Source organism: Alligator mississippiensis, chromosome 7, assembly GCF_030867095.1.
Source record: "Alligator mississippiensis isolate rAllMis1 chromosome 7, rAllMis1, whole genome shotgun sequence".
NCBI lineage: Eukaryota > Metazoa > Chordata > Crocodylia > Alligatoridae > Alligator > Alligator mississippiensis.
In genome coordinates this window covers 73,043,398-73,070,462 of record NC_081830.1, presented here as the reverse complement: position 1 = coordinate 73,070,462, position 27,065 = coordinate 73,043,398, and the positions used below count along the sequence as shown (strand labels likewise).

Below are 27,065 nucleotides of genomic sequence, written 5' to 3'. Positions count from 1 at the left end.
AACATATTTTTTACTCTACTTACGTTTCTTTCCCCATGATGCCAGCATTTCTACTTGTGTTAGATTTTTAAAGGAGGGTGACATCTCTCTTCATCCCTGCTATCTCGCAAACTTGGGAGGAGGTCCCTGTAATATCTGAAAAGCAACAGTATTACAGATGTACAGACTTTAAGAAGCACTAAATATAAGGAAGTGCCTGCTGCTGAGATATAGGCGGTCCTTGTTCAGCATCTGGGATCTTGGGAATGCCCCTTGGAGGCATGCAGATTTCACACTGTCTGGATAGAGTCTGATGCTTAACTTGTGCTTCTTTTGAATCAACCTTCTAGAGCTTGGCACTTAATTTTTAAACCAAGACATGCCTAAGTTCAAAGCACTAAAGTGCCTCTCAGGATGTTACACTTGGTCAATTACTCATCTTCCTAACTCTTATAGTAATACAAATGATGTGTAGATAGTAAGACTTATATTAACTTTGAGGTAGGAAAAGAAAGATGGTTTTGTTAATGTTTGTACAGTACACAATATTTAAGTCTTAAGTGCAGTTAATTGCATTTGATCATGGTAATTAATTTTTAAATTCCGTTTTCTCCAATCAGTTAAAGCTCACTTGTAGTTGTCTTCCTGCTTCTGAAAATATCCAAGCAACTAAAATTTTCAAACCGTTATAGTTAGTTTATAGTGATCTTATGTCTCTTCTAGTTTTTGCTTATATTGACTTAGTGTCCCTAAAAGGTGAAATACTGATGCTGAAAATGAGAATACCAACTTGTACGCATGTGGACCAGTATCAAGTAAACTAATACTCTGTAGACTAATACCACGTTTATCCAAATCTAAGACTACTTTGAATTTAAGACAACCCCCAGTAGTTGGGGTTTATATATGGAACATTTATGAATTTGTTATAATTTTCAATGTATAGAATTTAATTATATGGAGTTCATTTTAAATTCATTACCAATACCACTGTGGCAGCAGCAGCAGGGGAGGATAGGCAGCGCAGGGTGGGCAGGCAACCAAGCTGACACCTGCCCTTTGCCCCCCTTGTAACTTTGGTCCTCCCTTGCTGCTTACCGTCAGCTTCAGCTCCAGCCCCATTCCAGCCTGAGGCATGGAGCACATGGTAGCTCTGACCTCAGCCCTGCCATGTAGCAGCGGTTGCAGCAATGGTACCGTTGCTGCTGCTGCTGTGTGGCTGGGCTAGGACCAGAGCTACAATGTGCTCCATGCCCCAGGCTGGATTGGGGCCAGAGCTGTGCCTATGGTAAGTAGTGAGAATGGTGCAGAGGCTGTAGGTGGCCGCTGAGGCTCTAACTGTGAACCTGGGTTGGGGCTGGAATTGGAAGCACAATAGCTGCTCTGCTCCCCACCCCCACCTTGTACTTGGATCCCAAGATGAGGGGCTTTTTTCCCCATGTTGAGTGGGATAAAACCCTCATCTTGGATTTGAGTAAATATGATATATGGATACCTCGGTTTGTTTTGATTTAGTGTTGCAGGAAAAGTGCACTAGATTCTTATTAGACAAAAGCAAAGGTACAGTGTCTGCCCTCAAAGATTTTATGTTATTTCTTACTTTAAAGAGAAAAGAGGTAGAGGAAGAAATGGAAGTGGGGTAAACAAGAAAAATAGGTGATTCAATAATGAAGTTGGAAACAAGTGCTCAAACCCCAGGTGATGACCAAGACTTCAAGCTCTTTTGCATTAATATCTCTCATGCAGTGTTTTTTCTATCCATCCACACTGCTTAAACTCATCAGGGCTTTTACCTTACTTTCAACATCCTTTTCTTTTGCAATAACAAATGCAGTTTTGCTCTACTAATTTTTCTAACCTTGAACATGTCATCCCCCCATACAGTTCTTCTTTGGCTTCCTGTTTTCTGTCACATCAAACATACACTGCTGGCCTTCATTTTGAAAGGTCTATACAGCATATTTCCTACCCTACTTAGGATATTTTGTTAAGTTCCAGCCTCATCCTGCTCCGTTCTTCTCTCTGCGCGAAGAACTAGAAAGAAGTATAAAATGTATGATCTGATAAAAGATGGCTGTGAACCAGGTTCAGGATACTGGTTCTAGGTACAGAAGCATCATGGAAGGAGGTACGGTGGTAATAAGAATTAATTGCATGCATGAGTTTAAATGAAAGAGAAGTAAAAGGTTGTATCTAAATCATGCAAGGCTGTGAGGTGAGAACATATGTAAGTCTTGTGTAAATATTGGCACTGAAGACAGTAAAGGGATTAAGAAAGCCAAAACGAAATGCTAGATGAAATTTTAAAGTATTGGGCAAAGAAGATGATTTCCACACTAATATGTTACATATGATATCTACACTTGAAGATTCCTCATTAGAGTAAACTTCTTTAAGCATCTAGAAACCTAATGTAATCTGTAGATTTATATGGGATAGTAAGGTGTGGGGTAGGTGGAAGGTAATTGGATTGCTGATTTGTCAGGAAAATACCATGCAAATATTTTATATTTGAAAGTATTTTTAAAGTGGACAGGAAAGTGAAAATTCAAGGGATTTGGAGTTATTCCTGAAAATAATTTGATGTTTTGGGAATAATAAACCTGGCCCCTAGTTGGTATTTTTTTTTTTTACTTAAAAAATATCCCCTCCCCTATCTATAGGAAAAATGATTTTAGTAATGAAAGGCTGTTTATTGTAGACGATCAAGTGGATATCGTTGGAAATCTGGGCAAGTCGGACCAATGGGCATTCAACCACAAATATTTTTACAAAATAAAGAAAATGGTGTTAAGGTAAGTAACCAATACATAAGTAATCCTGTAAAATAAAAGATTTTACAAGACATTTTTGTTGGTTGTCATGTCATAATTAATATTGGCATAAAACAACTGAATTAGTAAAGTGGTTTTAAATATTGTATTATTAAGATAAGAGCACTTTATTTGATAAAGAGCTTTATAGATTACCTTTAAGATGGGGGAGTACTGAATGTAGAATATTGTTTGATATGATTTATAATTAAAAAGGTTATTTAAAGGGGTAAATGCTATTCCTACAAATACAGTGTGCGGAGGGTTTTCTCAGTTCCCACTGAAGTCAGTCAGAGTTTTCCTATTACTTTTGATGATTGCTTGATAAGATGCCAACTACATATCTGTTTTGAAAGTGCAGTCTTCATTAGGCTACATTGTGCACTCATTTATCTTATTATCTACTTCATATTATTTCTACTCTGTGTTGATAATATTTAAAGTTTGTCCATGTTCTGTCTAGTAACACAGTGGTTTGCAGCAGCCAGAAGTAGTAATTTCAGGGGAAGACCTTGCTTTAGCCCTGCAGTCCTGGGCTGCAATTTCCTCAATTTCCAAAGTTTCTGTGATTTTTTTTTTTTTTTTTTAGCTTCAGAGCAGTGCTAAGTCTCTGAGCATTTGCAAATCAAGAAATTTGTAAAGGCTCATTGTGGCTACTTACAGACATGGCAAGAGTAAAAATGGTGCTTGACTTAAAGCATGGCACCACCTCACCCCCCCCCCCCCTGCACCAGGCACAGTGCATACCCAGAAGAAGCATTGCGTTAGTTGGACCAAAAAGCTCTGCTGAAGTGCCTGATCTATTCAGATGCTGTGGAGCTGTGTTGATCTAATACACTTCCAGTAAAGCACTATTTTTGGTGGTCTTTTTTTCTCTCACTTCCATGAACGCCCACCTTGGCCAGATTTGAATGTATATGTTTTTAAAAAGTACATATTTGACATGCATATGAATTCCCTCCATATTTCAGGTGCTTATTCCAGGGCCTAGAGAAATTGGAGCTTCCACACTAAACTGGTGTAAGATTTTTACATAGGGGTAAACCATTTTGTGTGTGTGTCTCTGCGCCCCCCCCACAGCATTCTCCTTTTATAGAAGTGGCAGAATCATTTTTGCTGGAATTTGCAATAAAAAAATTCAGAGGCAATTTGAGAAATTGTATCCCAAATGTTTAACAGATTTATCAGAACTATAAGCAACTGAGAATGTGGCCTTTTTATATTGAGAAGTGCCAGGCAGCTTAACTGTAGGTAGCATTAGCAGTTCCATTTATAACTGTTCTCCTGAGTCTTGCAGTTTTGGGAAAAAACAGATTTGTGGTTTTGTTAGCTTAAATTTTTGACCTTGAGGCACATACTTTCATTGCACGTGTACCTACATAGTTAAACCATGTTCATGAACTTGTTTTAAAATACAGTTTCTGAGGGCAACAGCATTTTCTTTACTCACACTGTTGAGTAGAATGAACATTTAAAAAAATGCACTACCTACAAGTTACATATAAAGACAACCTCCCGAATTTCTTGAGGCCCGCTCTACACGTGAAACGAAGGGCAGGATGGGGTCTAAAGCTTGATTCACACAATTGTGCCTTCTGCCACGCCATACATGCAGGGCAAGAGGCATGATGATGTGAATCACACATTACATTCTATCATGCATTATTGCCAGTGCAGGGAGAGCCTGCAGTGGCAAGTGCCCAGCTGCAAGGGTGCCCCATGCATCTCTGGGGCTGGAGGATCACCACTGCAGTGATCTCCCATCCTGGGGTGCGGGAAACCCATGGAGCCAGAGGATAGTACTTTCCTTGGGCTTGGGGGCTCTGGAAACCCCCGGATCCAGGGCATCATGGCTGAAGCAATCCTTAGGATTCAGAGGTATAGGAAACCCCTGACCCTGGGGTTCAAAGTTTCCAGGATCCCTAGGGCTTGAGGCTTTTACATTAGGCATGGTGCACCCCTGTAGCTGGGAGCCCTGATACACATGCATATTAAAGCTCAATAGGAACCAGCTGTAAAGTTAGTATACATTTTCATGGTCTAACTTTATATCCGGTTGGAGCTTTTTACTATGTGGCTGGTCTCCAGGTAAATGCACATTTAACCAAGTAATTGAACAGTACCAGTAATGTGTAGAGGGAAGCTTAGCCATACAGATATATGTAGAGATGAATACAACTTGGTTTGAGTGATGCAGGAAAAGAGTTTACCCTATGATTTCTTCAGAGTTCAAGCTTCATATGTCAGGCTGAGATGATGGCTGTTAATTAACAGAGACCGTTAGAAACAGGATATAAAGAAATGTATGCAAGTTGAGAAGGAGTGCCAGACACAGAACTTTAGACTAAGCCGTGGCAGTTATTTCAAATCTTTGATGTAGTAACAGTTTGGCATGAATGCATTCTCAATTAACATACTTGATTTCAGTGAAATTACCTACTTGCTTGTGAGTAGAGACAGACTGAGAATGAAAAGGGTTTCCTCTAATCCCTTCTCCCTCTCTTTGTTCTTCCTAACACAAGTTCCTTAGCCCAGGCTGTTGCCACTTCAGGGAGATCAAACAGCAAATTGAACGGCTCTGGTGACACATAGGGCAAACTTTTCAAAGAGGGAAGTGCTGATGTGTACAGGTACAAGGGCTACAAGGAACCTTGTCAGCCTGAGTGCACTGTAGATTCTTTTGTCTTTGGGAGGCAGAATTTGGTTTAAAAAAATTTTGAAGCAATACATTGATGCTAGAAATTGGGCTGTAGATACAGTAGAAAGGTGCCAAAGGAGTTATGTGAAGGTCAGGATCAGTGGAGCTCTGCTGAGCAGACCATATTGACTTTTTTACATAATGGTGAGGCCATAAGAGAGGGGTAGATTTACAGGCTGTTGTCCAAGTAACAGTTAGGAGGGTCTTTACTGCCTTTGACTTTGAATTACTAGTTAAGTTTGGTTCTGCCTGAGCAATATATTCTCTACTGGCATGTGTAAAGGACCCCAGCCTCAGAATTTAGTATTAGTTTGGCAAAAGAGATGGAATAATGAAGAGATGAACAGTGCCTGTTGGTTTTTGGAAAGAGCAGAATGCCCTTGGATAATATAGACCGTCTCTTGTTATGAAACGGAAATGGTTTTGTCAAAGAAGGCATGGCTATGATTAACAGTGCTTAGCTCTGTCTTTTGAAAAATACTGACATTTTACTTTAAAATATCCAAATAAACACTTTGTTGTAACAATAGCACTTTTTCAATATGCATACTTCAGTGGCTATATTTGGTATTTATAGTTATTGGTAATTCATTTGCTTTTCTCTTTAATATGCATTAATACTTTCACATAGGTTTCTTCAGGAAAAGTGAAGTTGAAAATACTCAGAGAACAGATTCAAGGTAAATTGTTTTTTATATTACCAAGTAAAATAATAAATTGATAACTTGCCATTTTAATTTAATTGAATAGCTAAAAACATACCAGCAAGATACCTTTCATAATGGCAAAGGAAACAAAAAAAGAATGTGGCTGTTGTTCAGGATAACCTGTTAAAAGCTTGACATTTAAACTTTGTCACCTTATTGATTTCCCACTCTCATCCCCATAATTGATGCTTTTATGGTGATCTGTCGCTGTAGTCCGCACAACCACTGGACTTCCTGGAAAGATCTTTATTCCCCTCCAAGAACAGCGAAATATTGGAAAAAATTACAGTACTGAATTTTATAAGATGCTCAAAAGGAATGCATGGAACCAAATTATGCAATGCTATCTACCAGAATACATGTATAGCATCTTAAAACTATCACTCTTATTTATTTGCATAGTATCTTATTTCTTCCAGAGCCAGTGAAACTGCCACTTAAACATAAAATGTCAAATGTTGTGGCTACTGAAAATCCTAAAATGAAGGGGAAGGTATGTGGACAATGTGAGACCAAAAATGCATTATTGGTAAGTAGATGGCAATAAAATAGGTTTGACATTTTAAAAAGTAGCTAAAAGCCTAGGATTGGGTTTATGTAAAATAATCCCCTATCTAGAATTTCTGCAAATATTTTATTTAATAAACCAAGTAAAGTATATTAGATAATACTTGTGTGGATTACTATTGGGCAAAGTCTGTCTACTCTTTCTAAGAAAAAAATGCCATTGAATTGTAGCCTACTGTTTGCTTTCTGTCATAGACAAAAGATATAATGAAAAATATTTTTTTCACTAAAAGTAGTATCAGATTGTGTCTTTTAGTACATTATACCTCCATTTAAGTGCATAGCCATAGAACTGGAAAAAATTATGGGGTTATGATTAACAGACAGGCAGGAAATGCAGCCACATGCCTGCAGTGGCTCAAGGTAGAAGATACCTGTATTATACCCCCCTTCTACCCCTCTGCCTCAGCATGCCGGCCCAGGGCTGGCATCTGGTCATGCCCCCTGCCCTGTCCACTCCCCTGCTGCATAGAGTGGCAAGTGGGGGAAAAGCCTGACTGGGGCTGGTGTGCCCCTGTGTGGGTCGGGGGGAGGGGGTTTAAATCCTGCTCCCTTCCTTCCACCTTAGCGTGCTGGCTGCTGGAGCGGTGAGCAGAGGAAAGCCAGGCAGGGGCTGTTTCCCCCCTACCCCTCCAGGCACACCCTGGCTGGGGACTGTGCAGGCCATGGTGGGGATGTAACCTCTCCCTGCCCACCCATTGTATTTAGTGGGCCTGCCAGGTCCTGGCCATGCCCCCCATCCCCTCAGCTCAAGCAGGGAGGGGGAAAGAGCCTGGAGGGCTTCTCTCCCAGCTTTGCTCCAGCCTTCCGGCTACTGCCGAAGGGAAAGGAGGGCTTGCTCTAGTGCCCCCCAGCCTCTAGCCTGAGCCACTGCAGGCAAATGGCTGCATTTGTGGAATCAAAAGTGAATGTCTGTTCACTTGCTTCTCGGTCCAATCTACGCAGTTTAGACTAACCTGCAAAGATTGAATTGATTCAGGCTTGGGCTTTTGAAATGTCTGTACTTAGCCTAGGTGATTTAAATCTCCACATGCACCAGAACCACTGGAAGATGATTACTTCTGAGGCTGGTTTCCTGCCTGTCTCTTAATCCAATTGAAGAGTTATAGTACTTTTTAAATGGCTTGTTTCAGAGCTCATTGTGGCAGCATATGCTTTCCCCATAGTACAGAACTATTTTGCCTTACCCAGGTAAAGGAAGTTCTTAGGGGCTGATTCTTCCTTCCCTCCCTCCCTTTCTCAATGAAAAGGCAAATAACCAAAGTCAGGCTTTGCTTATCTCTTAGAAGATGAAATTTGTCTTAAGAGCTGACTGCTGAATTGCCCTACCACCTAATTTCTCAGCTAACTGAAAGCTAACACTATTGATGAAAATAATTTTTTTCACCAAAGCTGTAAAAATAGTTTGTAAGTATTGATCCAAGTAATGATAACGAAAACTATTCAAGCATTAACTTACGTGCAAATTTAAGAAATGGAGCAGAGGCTAATGTCCTGTGTACTGGGTCAGAACTTAATACTTCCATACATGTGAATTAAAGGATTTAATTCTTGATAGAAATAATACACTTGTCTTGTGGATTGTCTCAACATTTTAGAATATATAAACAGAAAATATTAGGTCCCTTTTACATTCCTAAAATTTTTAAGGAGCTATTCAGATTCCTTAGTATTGTGTGTCTGATAGAGGTACGCTGATACATTGGTCCATATCGTATCGGCACCGATAAAAGAAAAATGATCATTATCAGCATTCAGCTTTTTTTGGGTGATGTCGCCGATAAATGTCACATGCATGTCAAATGAGGCATGTGTGCAGCTGCAGCATGTGTGTGGCCAGGAGTGCAGCCTGGCAGTCAGTGTCCAACTGGTAAGTTTGTTGAGGGGAAGGGGCGTGGGGGAGGGAAGCGGGGGCAGATCGCAGCCCCTGTGCTGAGGGAGGGTGTGGGGCTGGGGCAGAGGCAGGGGCATGTGCTGCCCAACCAGGGTGGGGTGGGGCACGTGATGGAGCCGACGGCTTGTCCATGGGGGCGAGGAGGCTGAGACAGCTCCTACCGCTGCGCACACCTCTGGGGAGGTGTGGGGGGCATGTGCCTCCTGGATCTGTGCGTGGGGTGAGGGCGGGCTGCCTGCCAAACACTTGAGACTGGGGCTGCTCCAGCCTCTTCTTAGAATCTGGGCTTGGGCAGGGCAGGATGGGTGGCAGCAGTACTAGGAGGAGGGTTAAGGGGGGTCTAGAACTACCCCAAAACTCACCATAGGCCCCTCCTCCCAGCTCCACTGCTGCTGCCTGCTCCTCCTGGCCCGAGTGCAGCCACTGGGAAGAGACTAGAGCAGCCCTGTTTCTGAGCATACACCCTTGCTCCACGCACAGATCCAGGGGACACGTGCCCCCCATACTTCCCCTGGGGGTACATACAGCGGTGGAAGCTGCGGCCCCCGGATGAGCCACTGGCTCTGTCCTGCACCCCGCCCCACCCTGGCTGAGCAGTGCCTGCCTGAGCCCAAGTCTCACTCCCTCCCTCACCGTGGGGACCTTTATCTGCCCCCTTGTTCCCCTTCCCCCCACAGCCTTACCAGCCAGACACTGCTGTCCAAGCTGTTGGGCTGCATATCTGCAGTTGCATTGGTATCAGCTGGTATGGCTGGTCAGTAATCAGTCATCAGTGTTGGCCCAGCAAATCTTTATTGGTGCCCCCCAGTGTGTGATTATACTACTAAAAATTATTGTGCATTGTATTTGCATAGTATAATAGAAAATAATAGAAAATCATAAGCATATACTTTTGTCCTTTATTTTAAATGCATATAATCAGATAGAACTGTGCTATTTATATGGCAAATTCAAAATAATAAACAGTTGGTGTTGGAAGCATGCACACAAAAATTGAAGAAATATTTTATTTTTTTTCCTTTTCCCCTCTTGCTACTGTTGTCCTTTGATGGAACTGTAAAAAATCCCAGGTTATCCTCTAGCATCACCGTTGCTTGTAGTTTACTTAGTTATCAATTTTTAGTTCATTTGTTCTCATTTATTGTTGGCAGGTGAATTTTTTTAATGCTCATTTTAAGTAAGAGACTGATAATGCGGGTTGTAGCTTGGTATACTGTGGACAGATTATTTGTGAGCCGTTCTACATGGTAAGAGTGCAATATGAGCATTGGTTTTTGTTATGGGCTTTGTCAAGCAGAGATTATTTGTAATATGTAGTGATATTTCTTGACTCGGGTAAGTGTCTCATTATGACTAAGATGCTATTGCTAAAATTTTATGAGGTATGTAAAAATTAATTATTTAATACTACTGCAGATCCCTGCAGAGCTCTCATTTTATTTCTTCAGCTTCTATTTGTAAAGATCTTGGAAAAAATGAGCAAGAAAAACAAAACTCGGTAATAATTCTAAAACCATTTACTGTTGTTGTTTGGTTTGGTTTTTTTCCCCCCAAGGTATGCTTAGAGTGTGGGGAAGATTATTGTGGAAGCTGCTTTGCTAAAATCCACCAGAAGGGGGCACTGAAGCTCCACAGAATGATTCCTTTACAGGTAAAAGTTTTTTGGGTTTTTTTTAGCTGTATGAGACTGTTTCTCTCTAAACAGTTCATTAATTCAAATTAATAATTCCTTTAAATGTCTTTATTCACTACAAACCTTTTCTTTTTGTTACACGAGGTGTATATTTCTGGATTTATTTCTAACCAAAATATTCATCGTTACATTTTGTAATATACTTCTTGCAGTTTCATTAATTGTTAGGATAGAAAAGTTTTTATATCAGAAGGTCATAAACCAGCATTTTTAATATAAGGCAATTTGTTGTCCTGTGGGGTCAGGCCAACTCTCAGGATCTCAATATTGCGGTGTTAGACAGGAGGGTGTGACAGAATCGTACATATACAAACACACAAATCAATTAGGTGCATACACACACACACTACCAGCTCAGGCACATACACATCCAAACAAGCCTAGGCACATGCATACCTATCACCAATTCAAGCACATATACTATACACCCCAAAAGTTAGACACAGATCACTAATTCATATATCATGCACACAATGATGTGTGTGTGTGTGTGTGTGTGTGTAATACACACATACTCACCAGTTCACATGCATACAACCCACCTACACTTACACACAGGTAAGTTCCTAACTTGGATGGTACAGTGTATATGTGTGCGCTTGGGGTACCTGGGATACTTGAGGGAGGGTTCAGGTGAGAGAGAGAAAGAGTTAAAGTGTAGGGAGTGAAAGTTGCCAGAACCAGGATTAGAACTGGTGGACTACAGAGAAGCTGGCTGAGGAACTGAGGCTTGGGTTTACTTAACGTAGATTGGGGCTGGAAACTGAGGCAGACAGCTGAGATATTGGGGGAGGGGCAGATAAGTGGTGGCAAGGAGGAGACAGCCAGGAAAGAAACAGGCAGAAACCTGGTTGCTCAGGCGAAAGGGAAAAGGCAGAGGGGATAAGACAGTGGCAAAGAAACAGTGGGTTTGGAGGCAGAGAGGAGCTCAGGACAGGTGTTGGAGGTGACAGTGAGCCAGAAGCAGGAGAGGGAGAAATGAGACAGAAGTTAGAGGGGCGAGGAGCACAGATTGGAGCAGGGCCAAACCATAGTAAAGCAAAACCCAACTTAAGGGTCCAAATAACAGTTTTATTAAACAGACAACACACTCCACAGCCCCATGAACTTATTGGTTCACTCACAGTCACACACACTGGCAGTAGGAGAAAGAGACTCAGTGAAGGGTTGGAGTCCAGGAGGGGAAAAGAAGCAGAGTCCAAGTCCTTGGTTGAAGAGGGGGTGGGGGGTGATAGCTACCTATCCAGGCTGGAAAGAGGTCTTTGTCCAGTAGATGTTGTCCAGAGGGGGGTTGCCAGTAGGGCCTCTGGGTGGATAGGTGGTGTGGCATGGTGCTGGTCCAGATGAAGAGGGTGTCCCACTGGGTCTGTCTTCAGTGCCCCTTTTTATAGGGGCAGACCTTGTGTGACCCTAGTGACAGGAGGGATGCCCAGTCCAGGGTCAACCCCTGGTGTACTGAGCATGTGTGCTGCATGCTGGGATGTGCAGTTTCGGGTGTCTGTAATGGTGGGGTACAATGGTAAAGTTGCTGGTTCTGCAGAGTCTTTTGTCTTTCAAATGCTGGATTCTTGTCTCTGTTCCTGGGTGAGGTCCGTGGTTCCTGGATGAATCAATGAGAGGTGATGGCCTGGTTGTTACAGGCCATTCAGTAAAGGCCTGCTACCATTGTATTTCAATAATTCCCAATCACTCTCATTCATCTGGGAACCAGTTTACATGGGAGGGGTACATGAATCATACAGTTGCAACACAGGGGATGTCCATGTAGAGGACACAAGATGGAGGCTTGACATACAAAATGGAAACTTAACATGACTTACACTAACTTACATATATAGGCCTAAAACAGTAATCACACAATATAAAAGCAGTACAAACATAATAATTATCACTTATAAAACAGTGGGTATCGATCATTTATAAAACTTATTTGCAAAGAGGGGAGATATCAAAATAGCAGGGAGCTTATTTGCAAAGAGGGGAGAGAAAAATAAAACTTACTACCTAAAATAAAATGTTAAAGCTTATCCTATGTCTTAGCTTACTTATACTTATCTATAGGGAATAGAGAGGGAGAGAAAAAGTTAGAAATGGTTGGGGAAGGGGACAAAATGCATTTTAAAATAAATAAAAAAGAAAAACTGGGGGTTTTGCTACAAATTCTAAATTATGTAAAACAGCATTAAGTTTCACACTTCCGAACACTAATGCATGTCAGTAGTGTTTGTAGATTGTGACTAAATAGGAGAGTTAGAAGGCAATGTTTTAAAATTTGATGGGTTAAAAATGAGCTAAGATGTGCATCATATAAACATGGAGGGGTTTTTTTTCGTAATAGTTGGGTTACATATGAGAGAGGTTTATTCTTTTTAACTGAATTAGGAATAGTTAAGCTTCTTTTGATTAAAATCTGCCTTTAGTGTTTTTATACAGAAGCTTTCTGTTTGAAGGAAGCAGACACAATGATCCTACTCTGCTGTTGAAAAAAAATATGTACTGTTCTTACCTTATGCACTGATGGGTTTTGAAGTCTTTTGATTTCTCATGTGAAACATATGACTTAAACTGAAATAGCTGTAGTGCCATAGGTTTTAAAAAGTGGCTGGCAGGTTGCTGATCAAGAAGACTTTGCATACATAAGTTTCCAAATATATATATATTTTTAATCCTGCATTACGTGTAACTGTCATTCAAGTTGGTTTCAAGCAGTTTTCATTCACATATTCAAATAAATTTTGAATAAGCACAAAAAACGGTTAATTAATCTTTATGCCTTAAGAGCAGTCAAATACAATGGTGAATGCTTGCTAGGATAATTAACACTGTTCTGTTTTCCTTTTTTATATATATTAATTGTAAAAGAGGTTGCAGCTATGGAAATAGTTACAAATAGCATTTGTCTGCCAAATGAACGGTTGCTCTGGTGAAGATGATTGTGGCATAACTGGATAACTTAAAAAAAAATAATGATCATGGTATCTAATGGATACAGAATTCTAGCTAATACAGAATTCATTGTTGTTTAGACCTGAATTGTCTTAGCTATTGCACTAGCACTGGTGTGTTAAACATTTAACATAACTTTACTTGCGCATTGTTACCAAAGAAATCATGATAAAATTTAAGTGGCCAGTATAGTGAAGATCCCTGAGTACAACTATTATAGCATGCTGACTTACAACTTATTTATCTCATTTGAATAAATTGGTCTTAAAATTAAGTTGTTATATGCAAGGTGCTTTTCATTTGAATTCTAAATCACTATTTTTTAAATTAAATATACCAACCAGAATTTGTTTTTTTTTTTTCTTAAATGCAGCCGTGGTTTTATACTGGTTAACTTGTTCAGATTATATATACTTATCCCAGGTTTAATTTTGTTTCCTTTTTTATATTAATTATGGCTATACTGTTCTTATGTCCTGATTTAATGAATCAAAGACAAAGCATATCAGGAATTCTATAAATGGTTAGGTTTTTTCAGTGGTTGAACAGAAGCAAAATCACTGTGAAATAAAAATGTAAACACATGCATGCAAGTGCACGCATACACGCACATATGCATGTCTTGACTAAATATTAGCAAGTTTAAATGAAAATTTGGGTGTGTCCTTTGTCACTGTCTTACTGGACTTTCTCTGTCTCAAATTTATTTGCTTATCTCATTCTTTCTTCCCAGAAAAATATAAGCTTTTCAGTAATGCTGTAAATTATCAAAGCTGTTGCTCTGATTAATGTATTCTTGTCAGAATGATGAATGCTTGGAACAGTTGTAGTGTGTTGCTGAAAGATGACATCATTTGAGGAAAAAGGTTCAGGTGAGAATTTAAGATGGTTACAGGATTTCCTGACACAGCACACTGAGAGATGGTAAACAGAAGTCAAGAAAAGCAGGTAGTAAATCATAGTCTTAGGATCATTTACTATGCTGCATTACACTACAAGATATATAACATATTCTGTGATCTGTTTGGGTTGGATTTAATATATTTTCACCATGTTGAACAGTGATTTATGGTGCCTGTCAGTTCTGCCTGAACTTGTTCATATAGAGCATAAGAATGGACAATAGGTAGAAAAGATGATAATTCTTAGCACTTTTTGGTCTTTCAGTCTTAAATCCCAAGATGCTTTATGAAGGTGTAGTAATTTGTTTGATCTCATTTTTACTTATATTGGGAAGCTGATATGCACAATAGTCAGAGGTCATTTAGTGGGTTAGTTGCAGACCCAGGGATGTAAGCCAGAGGTGACATTCTGTACTCTTTTGAAGTGAGTGGGAATTTGGTTATTGACCTTACTGGGTGGCAGATTTTTCCCCAGGTCAACTCTGCAGGCCCCCGCCCCCCCCATTTTTGTTTTTTTGTTTTTTGACACAATACTGTTACAGATTTACCTGTACACTATCTATAGGAAGTTGCCACTGGAAACATAACTGAAATGACTTGCTGGAGTTGTGAAGGAGGATCGAAGTTTAAGGTATATGAAAGGAAGTCCTAAGCAGTTTGGTTAGTTTTAGTAGTTTGAAGTATTAATTTTGCCCAAGGCCCCAGATTCCATAGGTGAGGTGAAGGATGCTTCTGTCCTAACCATTCTATGGTCTGGTTGTTAGAGTATACTCTTGAGACATGGAAGAACCTCTTTGGACTGAGGCCTGTAATTTAGGTTTCCCAGTTTTTGGATAAAGTATTTAACCACTGTGCTATTGTAGTATCTTTGCCTCTCTGAGCTCTAAAAAAATAATGATCCCTACTCAGGCAAACACCTCCCTCAGAGGAAGACTCCAGCCTCTGGTTCTCAAGTAGATGGAAGCATTTAGGGCATATTTAGATGTGCTCCAGCGGTGGGGGTGCTTTAATTAGAGGGGCTCTCGGGAGCTGGTCTAATTAAAGCACCAACAGTGTCAAGTGTATTCAGCATCCTACACTTCAAAATGGCGGTGGGGGTGCTTTAATTAAAACTCATTACATGAGCTTTAGTTAACAGGTGCCAGCATTTTGAAATGTGGGCATACTGAGTACATGAAACACTGAGGCTGCTGGAGCATGCTAATTAGCATGCTTCAGCAGAGTCTATTGATTGAGGCTCTGATACACTAATTACAGAGCATTGGAGCAAATGTCTTGCATCCTAGGAGTAACTAGGAATAATGGGTGCAAAGTAGTAGAGAGTAGATTCAGGTTAAACATTAGGAAGAATTTTTTTTACAGTAAGGGTGGCCAGAATCTGGAATGGGCTTCCAAGACAGGTAGTGCTATCACCTAACTTGGAGGTCTTCAGGAGGAGGCTTGATAGTCACCTGGCTGGGGTCATCTGACCTCAGTCCTCTTTTCTGCCAGGGGCAGGGGGTTGGACACGATGATCCTTTGGTCCCTTCCAACTCTACAATCTATGAATCTATGTCTACAGGCATCCTCAATGTTCTGATAGTTAAGTCCATAAAGTTCAGGCACATCTTAGATATACCTCTGTAATTAGTATTGTCTAGTGATTAGCTCTGGATGATTCCCTGCCCTATTGGGGTGTGTGTGTGGGGGGGGGGGGGTTCTGTTTTGTTTTGTTTTGTGGATCATCTTTTGGGAGCACTTAACTTTCTCAACTGACTTCAGAGAGAGGCTAAGTGCCTAATTCAGTTTGTTTACAGAACTTGAACATAGCTTGGATGTAAGTCCTAAAGTGAGATTGCTGCTGAAGATGACACTTTGCTTCTGGGCCTGAGTGACAGTCAGGAAGTGTTAATCAAAGGCTAGGGGGAGACATTAAAAAAGCTGGAGCCTGAATCAATTCAACCTTTACAGATTAGTCTAACTTGCCTAAATTGGACCAACTTGTAACAGAACAGGCATGCTGGCACATACCTGCAGTTGCTCAGGCCAGGAACCGGGGGCTCTAGAGCAGACCCTTGGCTGCAGGGAAGCTGTGGTGGGGAGGGCATGGGGGTGTGGCCAGTCTGGTCTGAACTGGCTAGAGAGGGGTTTAATACCCGCTTCCTGTGCCCCTGGCAGGGGCCTGAGCTGGGTCTTCTGGGTGCTCCTCATTGCTGCTGCAGCAGCGGGGCACCATGGCCCCTGAGGCAGAGGGGGCAGGGAATAGGGTTAGTCCCTTTACCCCACTGGCAGCCAGGTTTGCCCACTGTCACTGCTGCGCTCGCTCCCTGCAGGGGAATAGTTTCCCTGCTGTCCCCTCTGCCAGATGTTGGAGGGAGGAGGAATAACCCCAGTCTCTGCCCCCCCCTCCCCAAGGGACCCTGCTGTGGGCCCCTGCCCAGCCACTGCAGCAGGAAGGGATAGGGCCCTTGGTGGGGGCAGAAGCCCCTGTAATATCGGGGAGCGTGAGCTCCTTTCTGGCGGGCGGGGGGGGACTGCTGTAGGGCGGGCAAAGCTGCAGCAGGCTGCACGCAGCACCTCCAGTGTCAGGCAGGGGCCAGAGCCCTCCCCCCTAATGCTGCCACTGCTGCCACAGCCCGCAGCAGCTTTCCTCACCCTGCAGCGCAGCTCTGGCCCCCCCCCGCCCCGTCATGGACACTCCTCCCTAGGCACTCCAGCGGCCGGACAGGGGCATGGCCAGATGCTACTGGTTGGGTAGATTTAGCCCATAGAAGGGCTTTGTCTGGCCCCCAGCGGGTCCTTTGGTCCCGCTGGACCAAGATACCACTCCCTGGCCATACAGTTGGGCTGGGGCTGCTCTGCAGTGGGACTGCCTTTCTAGGCAGCCTGGCCACAGCAGATCCTTTGCTGCTGATGCTGGCCCCAACCCCACGGTACAGGTGGGGAGCAGCATGCGCGGCCCTGACCCCACTGGCTCCAGGCTTGCCCATCCGGGCTGAGCAGTGGCAGCAGAGAAGAGAAACTGCTGCTTAGTGTGGCGGGAAAAGTGGCCCTCCCCCGCTCCTTCCCCCCTCCCCCCCACCGCTGCTGATGCTTCCTGCTGCAGCTGACGAGCTCACACGGGGCTGCTCTGCGTCTCCACCACCCCAAATCAGTTAAGTCTGATATTACATTCGGTCAGGTTCATTTGAAACTGGTTTTGGATGATTTGAAACTGGTTTATGTGCACTGAATGTCTGATCTGTTACAGGTTTAAACCAGTTTCTGATCACTTAAACAGGTTTATGTGTAATGTCTGTCCCTAGCCAAAATGATTGAGAGGAGGTTGCTGCACCATTGAGGATTTGCAGACCCGTGGCTTGGGGCCAGGCAGGTCTATTATAATGGTGACCTATACACATCGTGTCACAGCACTGTCAACGGATATATGTGGTTTTTCAGAAGGGAAAGCATTGCTATCTGCTGTCCCCACCACATCCTGGTGGTGCTGCCACTGCTTGGTCCATGACTTGTTATTTGCTAGAGTTAACCCTACTTATTTCACAGCTAACCTTTCCTGAAGGTCATTTTGCTATCCACCATGATAGCAGTATAGCTCTGCTGCCAGAATGCAATTCAGCAGCTGTACCTGTGACTGAGCAGCCCATTTCAGGATCTGCTCTGCTCATCTACATGTCAGTGGGGCTAGAAAAGGTGCCCTAAACATAGTCTGGCTAGCTTTTTCCTAACTGGATAACTGCGTCCAGTGGGATCACTGCAGTCAAAATCAGTGAAGATACATAATCTGTTTCGGGACATGAAACATCAGGACCCTCATGGACGATCCTAGTAGTGCAAGCCCAGATCACTGCACCTTAGTTGTCGCTCAGGAGCTCAGATAGCACAACATTGACATCACTGCGCTGAGTGAGACCTGATGAGCTGGGAATGGACAGCGCAAAGAACAAGAAAGTGGCTATACCTTCTTCTGGAAGGGTAAATGGGAAGGAGAATGCCAGCTTCATGGAGTTGGTTTTGCCATCAAGAATGAAATCATAAACCAACTCAGTGAGTTCCCCATTGGAATTAATGAACCACCTCGTGATTCTTTGTCTTAAAGTGGCAGAAAGCCAATATGCCACTGTTATCAGTGTGTATGCCCCAACTGGACGCTGCTGACAAAACCAAGAAAGAATTTTATGCCAAACTTGGTCAAGTCCTTTCTTGTGTTCCAGAGAGACACGGATGTATTTTTCTCAGTGATGTTAATGCCAGAGTTGGAAGGGGCTTGCATCTCTGGAATTGAACTCTTGGCAAGGAAGGAGTGGGAAAGGTCAACTCTAATGGCATTCTCCTTTTGACCAAATATGCCAAGCATGAACTCGCCGTTGTTTGCACCACTGTCCACCAGGTAGTGCTAAGGCATCGTTAATGCACAATTAACCCTTAAATGGATGTGAAAGACGAAAACACATATCAGTTCAACTAAAGTCTGACTTTACTGATACAACAAATGTTATCTTAACAGGTTCTATATACAGACAGAGAAAAGCACTTAGTATAATGATTTCACCCTTTCCCAGATGTTACTTTGCACAATAGAAAAGGTGGCTAATCAGTTCCTGAAAGCAAAGGGTGCATTATTGGCTGGGATGGTCCAGACAGGTGTTGAAAGCTGGATTTATGATGACACACACTTAACTTCCTCACTGCCCCGTTTTATGCTTTCTTTTACTTTTCTCCTTTGATGTCTCTTTGCTTTTGAATTGGTTTTCCTGGAGTCAGCATACTGTTCATATTTTATCCTGTCAGCATATTCCTTTGTTCAACAGACCCATCATATGCACACCTCTTAATTTGGTCTTTTTCCAGTGTCCCAATCTGGGCAATGTGCATTGGTCTCCTCTTATCATCTTTCATTAACATATCCAATCATTTCATCCCTCTGATTCGGCTGGTTAGTGCCAAGTTCAGTTAATTTGATCTGGTAACAAAATTATTACTGTTATGTTAGAAAAAAACTTCTCACAGTGATAGAAAAGGAAAAGAAACATTGTGAGCAAAACTCAAGGCCATAAGCTGCCTGCAAGAACAACTCAAGGCCAGCTAGCTGATAATGCAAACACCAGCAAAATGAAAAGCTCAAATAATAATAAAGGCTATACAAAAACTTAAGCAATGGTTAAAATAAAGCTAAATATAAAAGAAAAGTTTAAATAATACTATAATTCACCACTCAGGCAGGTACAATCTTAAGCATAAATGTTACAGGCTACCCTAACATCATCACCAACACTGTGTTCTTCCTGAAAAACAGGCATAAGGCATTATGGCAACACCTGTGATTCAAGATCACAAAGATAGTGATCTTTCACCTGAGGTATGCTAGAAGCTGGCAATTGTTGGACCAGTCACAGACTCATCTGCTCAGTTTTGTCATTCAAACTGGCTCCTAAATGATGGCTGCAGCAGAAGCAATGCTGACAGAAAATCAACGTTGAAAGACTCAAGGACCCAATCAAGTGAGATCTCTTCCAGCAGTGCCTCAATGAAACACCAGCATATTGCAGTCAACAACAATGGGAGATTTTCAGCAGTGCTTGGAGTGCTTTCAAGTCCACCATCATCAGTGCCTGTGAACAGATGGTTGGATTCTCTACTAGCAAACATCTAGACTGGTTTGATGAGAATGACCAGGAGATCCAAGAGTAGATCAGCCACTAGCGCAAGGCTTTTTGTGCTTGGCAGAACAATTTCAACTTCAAGGAAAAGAAATTGAATTGCCAACAAGCTAAGGCAGAGATCCAAGGGAGGACCTGTAATATGAAGAACATATAGTGGAAAGATCAGGGAAAGGAAATTCAACATCTTGCTGGTATCCATGATATGCACAGTTTTATCATTGCTGCCAAAGCCATTTACCATCAGAGCACTTGGGGACCCAACCCCCTTAAGACCTAAGGATGGAACAGACCTGATCAAGGAAAGGGGAGCCATCAGTGCCCACTGGAAGGAGCATTTTGAAGACCTTTTCAGTTGAGAAACTATTCTTGGCTGAGTGTTTTCAACTCCATCCTGCAACACCCAGTCAGAAACTATTTTGGAATCTCTCTAACCCATGAGGAAAGCCATCAAGCAGATTGTAACAGGGAACTGGCTCTAGTCCCTGTTCTGGGAAATAAACACTGGTGGGATAGGGTTGGAGAACAAACTTACCCTGGAAAGTCAAGTGGACTTGCATGGCCACTAGAAATACCAAAACCTTTTGGGTTTGCATGTGGCCCCTGAAGAGGAAGCATAATTTTGGCTGCATGTGGTCATCTACATGGGGAGCAAGCTCTCATTGGGCCCCAGGAGTTCTGGTGGACTATTAGAAAGGAGCTGACACTCAGACATCCCCCAGAGAGCAGAACACATGATGGGGTTAGAGCACTCTGCACGTCACATGGAGACATGGAGGTGGGACATCCCAGCAGCTACACTGGGACATGGTGGTGGTGTCTGGTAAGCCAAGGAAGGCTCAAGATGGGACCAAGGGGAGTGGGACTGAACGAAGAGGAATTCAACCAGTCCCTTACTTTAGGAAGAAGCCAAATGGTGGTGCTGCGAGGAAGTAGCCCCAGACTATTGAGCCTGGAAAAGCGCAGGCTCAGGGATGATCAGGGGTGATCTGGCCATCTACAAGTTTATTGGGGTGCTCACCAGGAAGTGGGGGGATGTTTGTTCACCAGAGCACCCCAAGGGATGACAAGGTCGAATGGTCACAAACTCCTCCATGACCATTTCAGGTTGGACATAAGGAAGAACTTTACTGTGTGAGCCCCCAAGGTTTGGAATAGAGTGCTGCCGGAGGTGGTCCAAGCACCTACTTTGAACACCTTCAAGAGACATTTGGATGTTTATCTTGCTGGGATCCTATGATCCCTGCTGACTTCCTGCCCCTGGGGCAGGGGGCTGGATTCGATGATCCTCTGGGGTGCCTTCCAGCCCTAGAGTCTATGAAATCTGTGAAATAATTGAGAGACTGATAAATACCTCTTATCAAGAGATGCATTTATTAGTAATTAGTAGATCACCTTTAATATAGGTAGACTGATTAATTTATTGATAATTAATCAATCATTCATAATAGGGGGACTGATGAAGTTAGTGATAATTAATTGATCTGTGAGGAAGGGGGATTGATGAAGGCATTGATGAGTACTGAGGCAAAAGAAGTGAAAGACAATGGCTTATATTATAAAACAAATTAGCTGATGGTAGGCCTTCCTGGCTAGATTAATAATTGAGTTGCACCAAGAAAGGCTTGATGACCTATGGTTGCCGGCCCTAAAGGGAGAATTAACCTAAAGGTGCTTTTTTGGGGAGCCTGGCAGAAATGGTTGTTGAGTTTCCTGGGGAAACAGAAGCTGACTAGATCGCCATAGGAAAAAGGATACTCAGAGTCTTGATTATCTTAAGAAGCCTGGTGGTCCTTCAAGTAAAATAGTCAGATTGGAAGCCTCTAAAAGGCTAGGTACGAAACAGAGTATTGCAGCATGTGTGACAGCATGTGTCCCTGACAGTGATGTGGGTGATGATTACTGCCTGAGCAAATTGGAATTCGTGGGTTAAGGCCACAGATCTAAATGCCTGACCTGGAGTGGTAAGGAGCAGGGTGTAAGCGGGAGGAGCCCTGCAAAGAGGACTGCCCTCAGTCAGGTAGATTTTTTGCCCTTCTCATAATATCCAACCTGCCTCTAGTTGTAAATAAAGTGTGGCAGGTGAGAGAGAGAAGGTGGAGGAAGAGACCTGGCAAATCCAGAGATGAGAGGCAGTCCTGACAAGGTATCTGGAGCTGATAGAATTCCCACCAAAATCTTCAACTGGAAGGGGGAGAGGAGCTCACATTACAGCTCCATGCTCTCATCTTAAGGATTTGGAATGATGAGGAAATCCCAGATGACCTCATGAATGCCATTATCATGATAGTCTTCAAGAAAGGAGACAAGCCTTACTGTGGAAATTACAGAGCGATCACCTTGCTGTCCACCACAGGAAAGACTGTTGTGAGAACCCTCTTGAACCATCTCTTTCCACTTGCTGAAGAGCTCCTCCTGGAATCTAAGTGCAAGTTTAGGGCATCAAGAGGCACGACTGACATGGTCTTCAGTGCTTGCCAGCTGGAGGAAAAATGCTAGGAACAACATAAACCTTTACATGGTCTTTTACCTCATGAAAGCCTTCGACTATCTGTTGAGAAGTGCTGTGGATGATCTTTCTGAAGTATGGATGCCCACCAAAATTCATCACCATTCTTTGCTTTCTGCTTTATGACGGTATGTGAGCCATGGATCTCAACAAATCTATCACAGATTCCTTTGAGGTTAAGATGGGTGTTAAGTAAGGCTGTGCCATTGTTCCAATACTTATCAATATTCCTTACGGCGATGCTACATATGACCACCAGCAAGCTTCTAGTTGGAGTGGAGCTAAAGTACCAAATGGATGGTAAGCTGTTTAATCTCAGCCAACTCTGAGACAAAACCACAACTACCCCAACCAGTTCCAGTACACTGATGATGCTGTAGTGTGTGCTCACTCAGAAGTAGATTTTCAGGCAATTGTTGATGTCTTTACGGAGACATACAAGAAAATGGGGCTGATGCTTAATATTCAGAAGACTAAGGTCCTTCATCAACAAGCTCTTAATGAGCAGTCCTTGTAATTCGGATTCAGTCTCCAGGTGAGACTGGACAACATTATTTCCCGTACCTTCAAAGCCATCTCTTGTAGAAGGCCGACATGAAGAAATCCAACATTGCCTCAAGTGCGCAAGTGCAGCCTTTGGACGCCTGAGGAAACGGATCCAAGACCAAGCTCATGGCTTGGTAAACAGCTGTGATCCCTCCACCTTACTGTATGGAGCTGAGATGTGGACGACATACAAGCAGCACTTCGAGTCACTGGAGAAATACCAGCAGCGCTGTCTGCGGAAGATCGTTTGAATTCAGCCAGTAGATGGACAAACTAACATCAGTATCCTTTCGCAGCCAAACACCGCGAGCAGCAAGTCAATGATAATTCAACATCAACTTTGCTGAGTTGGCCGCATCATCTGGATGTCCAACTCCAGGCTCCTGAAACAAGTTTTATCCCATCTCAGTCAAGCTTTATACTCAAGAGGAGGGCAGAGAAAGCACTTGGAGGGCAATCTCAAGGCCAACTTGAAAAAATGTGACATTGATATTAATTCACAGGAGACTGTTACCCAGGACTGCCCCAGATGGAGGAAGAGTCTGTTGCAAGGATCTCAGTACTTTGAAACTTTGCAATGACAACAGGAGACAGAAAAATGGGAGTGGCAGAAACAGCGTGTTGTAGACTGAACCAAGAGCCACCTGCTGCATATGGAAACGTGTACCTGAGCTGTGACAGTCTGTAGATCTCAATAAGCCTCATCAGCTATCTTTGGACCTGCAGATAAGGCAGTCGTCCTCAACTGCGCAAGACTGTAGATGATGATATCCGTGAAGAGAGATCCAAAAGGCAGGATTACAGTTTGGGTAGGAGGTAGGCCTACAGTGGAGATATACATATGCATGAAGTTTTTGTACAGAGGTGGTAGTTGAGATTTGTGGACAGCTGTTGCGGTGTAGGATGGGGGTGCACAACTCAAACTTTTATTGAGGAGCAGTTGCAAGTCTTGCTTTCCAATGGAGGACTGTCACTAGTGGACCCTGTTTTGATCAGATGCAAGACCTCAACATGTTTACAGGCAGGAAAGTAAAACACACATTACAGGCGCAAGGTGAGATGAATGAATTGCCTGCTCAGTAACGACATGAGAAATCTTTGCTTTGCAAGTCTTTTTATTTTGTCTAATAAAGTGGTTTAATAAAGACTGGTAGGCTAGTGGAATTGCTCTGGACAGCTGTCCATTGTGGATTCTTGGGATAGGAGGAGGGGAAAAAATGATCAAAGGTAAAACTGATTGGGACATTCACTGAAAGTTGGAGGAAAAATGAGGAGAACTCTTCAAAGGGCACTTTGAAGGAATTCTTCAAGAGTTGGAGAATGAGGAGTGGAGAGCATTATGGAAGGCAAGGAAGAACAATATTTCAATAGGGAAGGCACAGTTCACTGTCAAAGGACAATACTGAAAATCTAGCTATGACTTTGCTTGTTGTTTTTATAGTCATAGGCCTTAATAATGAGTAACTTTTTAAGCCAGGATAACGATACTAGTTTAGGAAAGTTCATGGCACTCGAGCCACATTATATTTGAGGAATGGAAGCAGATTGAATCTGTCTGCTGTCATCTTTATGACATTATATTATCTGAAATGCTTTCACATTAAAATAACTTTCTGACATTTTTGCCAAAATAATTTAGTGTTTGTTGGCTGATGAGATGGACAACCTGTCATCGTCCTAAATACTTAAGTGCTATTCATCTGAATACTTTAAAATACAGTTCGAAAATTCAGCGAAAGTTTTGTTTGGGTTGGGAAGGAAATAGTGGGATAGACGCATCCTGAATAGTATTTGTATCTGATTTCAAAGCTGAGGAGACAGATTTTTAGTTGTCAAAGGTTCACTGAAATAAACTGGTTTATACCACTTCAGGATTTGTTCCAGAGTTAGTGTTAAAATGATGATTGATGAAAGTGCTGAATTACAGTTATTTCACCATTTTTTTTCAAGTTTTTCTTTTTAGTGAAATATGTAAATTAGACATTTTTATCTTTTGTGTAGTTTATAAGATTTGGATAGTGGGAAAACAAGATTAGATTTTATTAGCATTTCATTAGGTCTTCATGCTGTATGGTATGAAAAAATGGTAAAGAATTAACATTTCTTCTTAAAGCAGAAATTACATGGTTGGAGGACTCTTATTTTAAAAGAATTCTTAGTATGTTAGTTTGCAGTGTATTATCATCCAAGATAACAATTATGATGACTCTTACCTTCTTACCTGGAATGTTACATCATTGTCTTATTTTACTTAGTTTCTTCTGCTTTTTTGAAAACATTGATATTTTGTTGTTAGGAACTTTAAATGTAGGGCCCAAACCAGTAAGCTTATACAGGTTCTCTCTTTAACATCAGTTAAACAAGAAGTACAGAACTGAAACAAATGAACAAATTGTCCAGTAAAGAGATTAATGTTGTACATATGCATAGTTCAAGCTCCAGGTTTTCAAATCTTTGTGGTGGATGCACTTTTTAATTACTAATTAGAATCACACAGAATGCAGACAGTTGCTGTATTTGCTTTCACACTCCCCTCATCTTATTTGAAAAAAAACCCTCTGTCACCTAAACATATTATTAATGGAGAATTCCACTTTTGTTGGACTTATCAGGATGCTATGGGGGTTTTTTTTTATGTAGTCAAAAGTCAAGTGAAATGTGGCTAGAGAGCACCTAAATCTTTTTTTCTAGCCCCCTCTTTTTCTGGCTGTATGATATGGAAGGGCATAAATGCACATAAAAAAATCTTTAAAAACCCTGCCAAGAGGAAGGGCAATTATGTAGAGAAGTTTCTTTTCCCTTTATGTATATGCTGTAATTGTAGCGTCTTTTGTCCTTCTTTGGCCTTGTGGAAAAAGGTAATGTTGCCAGTTATTTTGGGGAATTAGAATTAGGAAACCAAAGAAGGGCAGTACATTTCCTTTGGGAAAAATTTGTACCTGATGCACTCTTTTACGGTGATAGTCACAGGATAAGAATCTGAATGGAATATGCATTGGCATGACGAAAGTTCATGCTGCTTGAAGCAATGTTAACTCTCCTTGCGTACGCATTGGAAGGTCACAGAATGAAGCTCTGTGGTGTGTAGTCAATGACAGCAATAATATCGAGGGGAGAACTCTGTTATAATATAGATGCAGTGCTAAGTGTTTGAGGCTTAGATTTCTTTGGCTTCTCCTGTTGCCATTTGGGGCCGACATCCCTGTAAATTGGTGTTAAGAGAATATACCTCATTTAAGGCTTTTACATCCCAAGAAAGTTTCTCACTAGTGGGGTTTTTTTTTTTCTGTGTATATGATTATGTGGGAAAGTGCAGAGGCTTTTGTGTTTGTTACACACCCCCACGTATTGCATTTATTTGAATATAAGACAGCCTACTAATAATAATATATTAGATGCTATATATGGAAGACTTATATATATGTTACAATTCCGCAGGTATAGAACTGAATTATTGGATGTTTGCCTTGAATTTGTCCCCTTCCCAGTGCTACAGCAGGGAAAAGAAATCTTGGGGGGTAAAGTAGCCCTCTTGCTCTCCACCCCCCAACTTCTTCTACCGCACTTACTGTCAGACCTTGCTTTCCCTGAGTATACAACTGCCAAATAAACATACCTCTAATAATTTGCATATAGGCAAATTAGTATAGGTACCATAGGCTTAACTCTTCCAGAGGTGATGCATTTTACCTTTTTTGAAACTGCTACAAGTTTAGCATAGGTATTCTGTAGACACACTTTTATGTCTATACCAACTTGTATACAGTATAAACTCTGCGTGAGCTTAGTCCAAAGCTAAAAGGTTCATGATTTACCGTATAGTTCATTGGGCTGGGCTTCAGTAGAATCAACAATGTTTCAAGCCATGGTGACCCCACTGCTGTGTGTGTGTGTGTGTGTACTCCAGATACCCACTACAAAGGATCTACATGTTATTTAGCCTTGCACTCGTAAGTGGAACCAGGTGTTCTTGTCATGAGTCCTGGGATCCTGCAAAAATTTATATGCAGATGAGGTTCAGGGCAACTTGGTCCATCTCCACTGCAGAGTGGGGCAGCACAAATTATATGCGACTGGCTGAGAGAGAGGGTGACAGATTCTGGGTGAATGGTTTGCATCCCCATTTGGTGTTGTCTGCTAGACATTTGAGGCTGGTGAAGAAATAGGAACAA

The 27,065-nt window shown here is 42.1% G+C and overlaps 1 protein-coding gene across 6 annotated transcripts in view; it reads left to right on the top strand.

Moving 5' to 3' along the window:
• The window catches only part of ZBBX (zinc finger B-box domain containing), a 63,739-nt gene that overhangs the window by 10,006 nt on the left and 26,668 nt on the right, over positions 1-27,065 (top strand). For 5 of the 6 annotated variants that reach the window (XM_059731111.1, XM_059731108.1, XM_019491786.2 and 2 more), the window contains 4 exons: positions 2,681-2,774; positions 6,122-6,170; positions 6,617-6,726; positions 10,214-10,309. In XM_059731111.1, the coding sequence (XP_059587094.1) occupies positions 2,681-2,774; positions 6,122-6,170; positions 6,617-6,726; positions 10,214-10,309 (349 nt within the window). Of the gene's footprint in view, positions 1-1,236; positions 2,108-2,680; positions 2,775-6,121; positions 6,171-6,616; positions 6,727-10,213; positions 10,310-27,065 lie in introns of those variants that run through there. The other variant, XM_059731112.1, reaches the window with a different exon arrangement.